Genomic DNA, 9,535 nt, shown 5'->3' on the forward strand with positions numbered 1-9,535 from the left:
TTAGTGTCCATTGAAAAAAAGCTAAATACCCATCCTTGAAGTTTGACATACTCTCCCCCAACCATCAATAACCCATCCTTACTCCGTTCTATTGAAAAAAAACATCCAAAATACACGCTATATTTAACTTTTTGCCACTCTTACGACCAAAATACACGCTATATTTAACTTTTTGCCACTCTTACGGAGTGAATGGCAGCCCAAATGCCCTGTCAGGAACTCAACTGAGCCCTCTATTAAGTGCCAACTGTAAGGATGGCAAAAAATTAAATAGCTAAAAATACACACATGCTTAACCGAATCAATCTATTTTCGCCGATGTGGAGCTACCACAAGCCAAGCTAGTGTCAAGCTTTCCCAAGTGTTTGGATTAGACTTTCAATCATGTTGCATTGATTTTTTTCATGCAAATAGCAAAATTCAGTGCAACAAATGTGTAACCTCCTATCACCATTTTCTATTTGTGGAATTGGGGGGGGGATCAAAATTTTACTCCTAAAGGTATTTAATTTCAATTAGAACACTACGATGGTTTTCCAATAGAACCAAGTAGGGGTAGGCATTTACAACAAAATTACTTATGAGGAAAATGTTGACTTCAAGTGCCTTATGGGGTGTTTCTACAATTTTGTCCTTAAAAAGCTATTTCAACACTTGGTTGGGTGTTTCTACAACTTTACCAAAAAAAAAAGAATCTCAACACTTGGTTGAAAAAAACCACAACTCACACCTTAGGCCCACCAGTATGGGTATATGGCATTCATCAGGTGGACCCGCAATGTCAGCCTCTAGCTTTGTGAGAAAGTTGTAGTTTTTTAAATTTGTTGTTTTTATTCTCTTGCATCCCCTTATTTTTTTTCGCTTTATAAATAAATTCCTGGTTGTTACGTTGCCAACACAAAGTGTCATGAAATAGCAAAGGCCGGGGACTGTTTATTCATTTTAAGTAGTTCGTCGGCATATGTACTGGAGGAAAATGCATCCCGCATAATTTTTACTTCGACGGAGTAGCCCCACGACCTCATATTAGCTATACTTCCCCCTGGAATAGATTACATATACAGCAACAGAGAAAGAAACCGACAAGTGGACCTCCCAGCTTTGTACCCCATCTATGCAAAGATATAGCTGGTATCTCTATAGATAAATATGCAGGGAAACCCAATGGAAGTGCCAGCATATCTCCCGACTGCTCTCTGAATTTTGATCAGTATACACATCCCAGATCTGAAGCTTAACTGACAAGGGCGTGCCAGGATCTTGCGCTGGCCAGAGAGCTAAGCCCTCACTGTCTCATAGCATTGCTCGTCCGTGGATATCTGTACTGTGACGATGATGATTCACAAAAGAAAATACCCATATCAAACGCTGACTCGGTGCTATAACTTGGAGCGCGATCTCAATGGGCATCCACCTTCGAAAGCATGGCCGAGTACTTCCTCAATGCGCTTCACAAGCAGAATCTGCCAGCAGCAACATAAATATATATCAGTGAAGAATGTGATAAAGTTCTTCCACAACTAACTTATTCATACGTGATATGTACACACACACACACACACAAGTTAACGAGAAATTAGTGTTAGCTCTAGCTCCAATGCTCAGAGCATTGGTCAAGCTACAATGGACAGCAGGGCTGAGCAATACCAAGCAAACAATGCAACCGCGTACCTCCATGCCAGAGAGAATGGGTGATGGAACCTCAGCCAAGTCCTTCAAGTTCCTTTCAGGTAAAATAACTCTCTTGATTCCATAACGATGTGCCGCAAGAACCTGAACTCCAAGAAAAAAAATTGAAGTTAATAGAACAGAAGAGTACCACACAAAAATGACTCAAACTTCCATAGTTTTAAAGTGAAAACGAAACTAAGGAAGCTATATTGATGGCCGCTTACCTTATCTTTAACACCACCAACTGGCAACACAAGGCCCCTTAGAGTCATCTCTCCAGTCATAGCAGTATCTGCTCTGACTTTTCTGTTACTAAAAAGTGATACTAGTGATGTTACCAATGTCACTCCTGCAGAAGGGCCATCCTTTGGCACAGCACCAGCAGGAAAATGTATGTGAATATCACGGCTCTCCAATAAGTTGATATCAGAAGTAGGTGACAAATTAAGGTCAGCAGCTCTTGCTCTCACCTGTAGAAAATCAATGTCGTTTTCTTAGTTACAAAACAAAAATGGAGTTTGGGACACCCCAACAAACAAAACTAATTACAAAATGATGAAGTTAATCATATTTCCTACGTATTTTGCAAAGGAACATACTGCCGAGATTCTGCAGGTTCAGCCAAACGAGTTTAAACAAACATAGCAGTAAGATTTCATCAGTGCAGATAAGTGATAAGAAGATACCCATGTCAAAGCTAGCTGCGCCGACTCCTTAATAACATCACCAAGCTGTCCGGTCAAGTGCAGGTCACCCTTACCCACCATGGCTGTAGCCTCCACAAATTGAACCTCCCCACCAAATGAAGTCCAAACAAGCCCAACTGAAACTCCTGGGCTTGCTACACGATCTGCAGCTTCTCCGTCATCAAATCTAGGAGGCTGTAGAACAAATATGAAGTACAAATTAATATACCACAAAAAGAAAGTTAGGAAAATTAGACTTAAACTTTGATATCTAAAGATAATAGCATACCCCAAGCACTTTTTCTAGCATGGCTTCATCAACAATCATAGGAGATGGATTTTCATAAGTATTTGATATATCATGGCCCATAGGAATAACTTCCATTTCAACTTCACCACCATCAGCAAGTCTCGAATCCAGCAGAGTTGTAGTAATTGGTTGTATTTCCTTGCCAAGTCTAAGAGTGTTAACTTGCTCTGCAACCTTGACAGCAGCTGCTCGGGCCAATGCAGCTAGGTTCCGCTCAAGATTACGTACACCAGCTTCTCTCGTGTATCTCTCGACGATTAGTTTGACCATAGCCTGCACGCATGATAGAAACCGTGCAATCAGGGATGAATGAGATTAAGCATTCCAATGAAACAATAAGAAGCAGATGTGATAGAAAGGTAAAGGTAGAATATAGCACAATTTCCAATTTGTGATCAAATAAGCTAAAAGTAATGAAAAGGCATCTTAAGATACAGCATTTTTTTCTGGCATCAACTGGATAAGGATAACAGCATTCCATGCATACACTGTAATATTGCTCGTATTTTTATCATCACGAATAGAATAGCGTGCCTCCATACATAAGCCAATGAATAGCATTTGTAGTTGCCACTATCAAGTGACCGTAAACACCCTTATCTTTGCCACCAAAGCACCACATATTTTGTAGTAAAAATAGGAGCAACATGAATATTATCTTTGGAGTGAAGGCATTTTGGCACTCATTACTTTTGTGAACACACATCAACAAAATCAATACAGAGAGTGCGGATTAGGAAAGGTGCAGTGGAAACTGCAGCTGTGACATACCTCAGGAATCTGAAGATATGTCGAACTCAAGCCATGCTGCTCTAATACCCTTGGTATGAGATGTTTCATGGCTATTTTTAGCTTCTCTTCAGGTGTGTAGCCTGGTAGCTCAATGACCTCCATCCTATCTAACAGAGGAGGGGGAATAGGTTGCATCCTGTTGGCAGTTGCAACAAATATGACCTTTGACAGGTCGAACGGAACATTCAAATAGCTGGTGAACACGTTAAGGAATTCTTAGTTCTTACTATATAGACCACTGCTCTATAAGACTACAGTTCAAGAAAGTACAATGTCAGCAAGAATCAAAATCATAAATAAACTCACAGGCAAAATGTAGTGCAACACTCAAACTAAGCGACATGAAGAGCTCAAATAACTCACACATGCCAATTCTAAACATTATCTAGAAGTACACCTGTGCCTACTTAGTTAAAAAACAGACAAATCATAGCTCCACATTTTTATATAAAGATAAATGAAAGGATACTGATCGTTGAATGTTTTGTTCTGCTCAGGATCAAGAACTTCTAGTAGAGCTGATGCTGGATCCCCACGTACATCAGAACCAGTCTTGTCAATTTCGTCAAGAAGCATCACTGGGTTGCTGACAGATACTCTCTGCATTTATATATTAATAGCATGTGAGCATGGCATCAAATAGAAAATGTTTATTCAAATAGTTTCTTGAGAGATTCCGGGTCATATCTAGTTGATACTTTGCAAACCGTGCTACCAACCATCATTTAATAGAATGAAATATGGACCTAACAGCAGATCTTTTTGAAGTACCTATTGAATGTATAATATACTAAGTAGATTAGAAGAACAGATAGAAGAGAACATGTATTAATAAGCATAATTACAGCAACAATTAGTTCTTCCAGTGGTATTGCCTGTATAGCTAACTCCAGAAATGGGAGGAACAGGATTGAACCTTTAGTCCATCAATAAGTCTCCCTGGCATGCTTCCAATGTAGGTCCTTCGGTGACCCCTGATATCAGCTTCATCCTTCACACCACCAAGAGAGATTCTTATGAACTTTCTGTTCAGGGCCTTTGCTATGGAGGAAGCCAAAGATGTCTTCCCAACACCAGGTGGTCCCACAAAACACAGAACTGGACCTCTGGCATCAGGTTTAAGCTGCAAGCAAATTAATAGATCTCCATAAGATATAAACTACATTAACCAGATATGCACACAAAAATAAGATGCAAGTCAAATTACCAACCTTACGAACAGCCAGATACTCAATAATCCGCTGCTTAACTTTTGTTAGTCCATAATGATCCCGGTCAAGACTCTCTTTTGCAGCTCTAAGGTCGAGCTCCCTTTCTTCACTGACCTTTTGCCAAGGAAGGTCAGCAAGAAGTTCTAAGTAAGCTCGAGAGCTACTGTATCCAGGTTGCTGAGGTTGCATCTTTCGTAGGCGCCTGTAAAAGAAAGCTAGCTAAAATACACAAAGCTCCTACACACATGCATGCGCAAAAAGAGAAGGATATGACAGGATAGGTTACCTCAATTCCCTTTGAGCATGCTTCCAAATATTGGGAGGCATTCCTGCGTTCTGCATCTTCCTTTCCAATGCAACCACATCATCTTCATCATCATCGTTATCACCAAGTTCCTCTTTGATAGCCCTCATCTGCAAAATAGCAGGCTTACCATATCAGAAATAGAAGCGTATGCTAAAATAAACATCCATGAAAACTAAAGTTACTAATGGCCTTACAAGTGTGCAGAACATACAAAAAGCGCAAAAAAGTCTACACCCTCTCATGCATGGAAATTAGCAAACGAACCTGCTGGCGAAGTAGAAATTCTTTTTGCGACTTCGACAACTGCCCCTCAACCTTTTGCGTTATTTTCTCAGCTACAAGGATGGACTGCAATACAAGCAAAAAAAATATATATTCATGATTACCTTATAAGGAAGACGTAAAATTACCACATCAGTCATTACACAACAAACTAGAAGGCATCTTCACCTGCAGGTGTCTGTCTACAAGTTCAGTTGCCTTTGAAAGTCTAACTTTCAAGTCAACCGAATCCAGCATGGAAAGCTGCTCCTCAAAGCTTATTTCAAAGCTAGCAACGAAAATATCAGCTAGCCTATAAACAGGAACAGTGTCAAGAAGCACCTTTGTCCTACCAACCGTCTTCTGCTTCTGCAGTTAGGGGGGAAACAGTATCGTGGTAAGTCATAGCTCAATGATAATTTGAAGTATTTAACCAGTACCATGGGTCATATAGGATGTCCGATGTAAAAAGTTCATCTGTCACTACCCACTACTTGCACTGAATTTGCAATTACTATGTAAAATCAGGGGGGCAACCAAGATTGAAATCTTATACAAATAAACAAAATATGTAAAGTTATGCACATATTATTTACCTGTTCTAGAACAGAAATTAGTTCCATGGCAGTAGCTTTAAACTGCCTAGAAAGAGCAATAAGATCTGGATCTTGCTCCGCCTGCTCCAATTCTAAACGTATTAAAGATGTAAAGGTCAGTTTTGTAAAAAGTGGACTTAAAAGACAACAGATAAAAATCACATAATTATTTAGGAAATAACTTTTCTAGACTCATTAGCAGCTAAAAAGGTATAGCATGAGAAGAAACTGCACCTATGATATGGTTTTACTTTCGAGAAAAAAAAAAGATATGGCTGTGCTAGCAGCCACGAACTGTGAATTTATGATGATGCTTGTTGAGTAATAAAATTGTGAGAATGAAACAAGTTTTTAATTGAAAATTTACCAGTCTTTGTCATGTCAAGGCGTGAAACACGGGCAACATGGTATGATCCTCTTGCACTTAGTTCCTGAACACTGAACCTACATAGACCTTCAAGAACAACAATGTATGTGACCCTTCCACTTGGCTTCTCTACCCCTCTGGAAAGGTGTAAAGCTCTAGCAGCAACTCCCCTGCACATGGAGGGAAAACAAAAGTTAAGGCTAAGTTGAAATGAAAAAATGCATAAGGTAGAGAAAGTCTAAGCCTGCAATACCAGAATAGATAAAAATACGCATACTGTAAGTTATCTATAAGCCTATCATATTTCATCGTTTTATGCAGTCTTAGGTCGAATGTAGCTTATGTTTATAGCTGGAAATGAGAAATGTTCAGAGTTCAGCTAATCTTTTTGTTGGAGGAAGTAGGTTGAGCACAAATAAACATGGTATTAACCTATGATCAATTGTGCATGAGTGGAATGCACCCTCCTCTGGTTAAATTTATTAACAAAAACTGTGTGAAAAGTTCCTCTGACAGATAACTGTGTGAAGAATACTTGCTCATTACCAATCTATCGCAACCAATTTACTTTATCCTAGATCCTGTACGGTAAAATAAAGAAACAATTTGCCTCCATCTAAATGCAGCATAACACCACATGGTAATATCTACCAACAGTCGAACGTGTTCATCTCTACAACCTAGTTCGTGGATAGAAAACATGGATCAGATAAGCAAAGATGCTGATGTCACACACTTGCTGTGCCAGTGAATGGGCTCCTTCCCATTCTTTGTGTCCTGCTTTGATGACTCTCCTGCAGAACCACCAGCCTTACTGCCTCCCTCACCTGAATCACTGCCCACACCTGCAAGAGTAATAATAAATTCAGTAAGCAAGTGTATGTCCACAATGCCGGCCAATTTCCCCATATCACGAATTTTGAAGCCGCAGTCTTTATCTCACCAGCAGACAGCAATGATCCAACAGCTCCAGCCTCTGAGTCCCGCACAGGAAGTACCCCAATCAGGCCCTTCTCCTCCTTCTGCCAGAGTTCTTGCTCCACCAGCTTCACACTGCAGAACGAAACAATCACACCGATGAAGTCACAGACCAAGTCAAAAATCCAAAACAACTCGCATTTTCCCTGATCCCAGCGAGTCAATACATCACAGTAAGCCGCCCTAAAAAAGAAGCTCAACCACCAAACTGCACCTAGAAAAGTCAGGCACTAACCAAAAGGTGAAAAGCTGGACACGTAATCTGTCAGCCCTCAAAAGCAACAGCCCACTGAAAATCCCAACTTGAATTCAACGAGGGCATCAAATTGCGACAAGAAATTTTAAATTTGTCCAGTCTCAAGCCAGATAACCAAATTCTACTCGATTCACATACTGCTCCAAAATTGAAGCACAACGGGTCGCCAATTCGTAGCAAGCTGAGGTAATCAGTCACACCTGACACAAACAACATGCCTACTGAACAGTTCCGATGGGGGAAAACCTAGCGTAAACAAACTCCCTGAACTGAAACCCCTGAACCCAATACGCCGAGAGCAAACCGAGTTAGGCCCCAAAGCCAAACTCGAATCCCACGCGGCTGATCGGGCGCCTCTACAAGCTCCCCACGGTTGGTTGCCCGTGCGGGCTTTGCGCGCTCACCTGCTGGGGTTGGTGCAGCGGATCCGCACGATGGCGCCCGGCAGGAGCACCTTGTTGCGGAACGGCAGTATGGCGAGCCGTCCCGGCAGCTCCACCGGCGAGTCCGCCATGGCGGGCACGCGAATCGCGTCGAAGTCGACGGGGAAGGGAGGCGCAGCGGCGTACGGCACAGCAGAATAAAAAAACGGAAGAAAAAATTTGGAGGGTAAGAAGGCGAGAAGTGGGCGACGACGAGGATATTTATGGGACCCCCAGAGCTATATTCAGGTTGGGTCAAGGGCTCAACCGCTCAAGGGTGTTGCTTTGCTGGTGCTGGTGGTGGGCCCCCGGCCGGCGGGTAAGAACTCCCCGGGTGGGAGTCGTTTAGGGCGGGAGGACTGGTGCTCGCGGGGCCCAGATGTCAGCGAGTAGTGTAGGCTCGCGTGTGGACGTGGCGCGCTGGTGGAGATAAGGGTGGCTCCCGCGGGATCGGCTGCGAGGAGGAGTCGACGTGGCTGGAACGCTGTCGCGTTAGATTGGCTGCGAGGAGGATTGTTCGCCTGGGATGCTGACGTGGAGGAAATGGAGTGGAATCGGATCCGTGTGCGGTGTTCGGCCAGCGCATGTCGTCGACGCTGCGTGTGGTGCGGGCTCGTTCAGACCGCCGTAAGCCTGTAACGGTTGGGAAACGGCTCGGGCGCCGGGCGGCAGATCAAGGCCGTACGTCCGTGGGCGGCCGGAGTGAAGGACGGCACGGATCTGTTGCATCGTGCACGTGGGGAATTGCTGGTGCCATGTGGACCACGTGATCCGCAACGTACGGATTGGATCGTCGGTAACGTTCGGGCATCACCGACTCTGCCTAGCTCAGCTGGAAGTCGTAATTAGGACAGAGACATCGTACCATAATCTCTCTTCGTTCCAAATTATAGGTCATTTTAGCTTTTTTAGAGTATAATTCTTCTTATGCGTTAAAATATACACTACGTCTAAATATTTGCAAACGCATATGAAAAAAATCAAAACGATTTGAAACGGAGGGAGTAGATACGTTCTCGCCTCTTTTAGGAGCTCGAGAATTTCCTTTTTTTTTTATCCCCTGTTTAGATGCTTCATGTTCCCAATCAAATGGGTTTAACAAAATAATACGAGAATTTTTTTAAGGACCATAATGCAAGAATTTGACTGAATGGTTGCATGGTTTGTAAAAAACAGTTTAGCTCGCGCGAAAAATAAAATGAAATATGTATTCCAACACATAATTTGCATACAGCAGAATATCTAAACGCATGAATTGGACGAAGCACAAGGGAGACAAAAAGATTTGTTAGTCTTTGCATACTAATATAGAATGGTGAACATAGGCCTAGACCCAAATACAAAGTATGCTTACGCACAAGTTAGCTATTCACTGCATGCTCCTGCATCTTTTTCGAGGAAATTGGGGACACTGTTAGAAGGTGTCTTTGGTCAGATGGAGGAAGTTTTGAGAGGACCGATCTATTCAGTCCATGTTGATTTGTATGGAGCCGATCATTCAGCATAGCACGTTATGCGTTATGAAATTCACCCACTACTGGGAAAAACTCCATCAGTACTGGTTGGTAACCCCTTTAGTACCGGTTTCGCACGGGTATTGCTAGTTCAGTACTAAAGGAGAATCTTTAGTACCGGTTGAAATAACCGGTACTAAAGTGGTATTAAAAAATAAAAAAAA

The 9,535-nt window shown here is 42.3% G+C and overlaps 1 protein-coding gene across 1 annotated transcript; it reads right to left on the reverse strand.

Moving 5' to 3' along the window:
* Positions 1-908: 908 nt before the first annotated feature.
* On the reverse strand, positions 909-8,065 carry LOC101769237 (lon protease homolog 2, peroxisomal). The gene is made up of 17 exons (XM_004970415.4): positions 7,840-8,065; positions 7,145-7,254; positions 6,938-7,046; positions 6,202-6,371; positions 5,835-5,926; positions 5,428-5,607; positions 5,242-5,325; positions 4,957-5,084; positions 4,671-4,872; positions 4,376-4,582; positions 3,929-4,059; positions 3,439-3,652; positions 2,647-2,940; positions 2,358-2,552; positions 1,896-2,141; positions 1,672-1,773; positions 909-1,463 (listed from the first exon to the last, which is right to left on the reverse strand). Exons 1-17 carry the CDS (start codon positions 7,947-7,949, stop codon positions 1,380-1,382), a joined length of 2,658 nt encoding a protein of 885 aa, XP_004970472.1. The 5' UTR covers positions 7,950-8,065; the 3' UTR covers positions 909-1,379.
* Between the last annotated feature and the right edge of the window lie 1,470 nt (positions 8,066-9,535).

Source organism: Setaria italica, chromosome V (genome assembly GCF_000263155.2).
Source record: "Setaria italica strain Yugu1 chromosome V, Setaria_italica_v2.0, whole genome shotgun sequence".
Taxonomy (NCBI): domain Eukaryota; kingdom Viridiplantae; phylum Streptophyta; class Magnoliopsida; order Poales; family Poaceae; genus Setaria; species Setaria italica.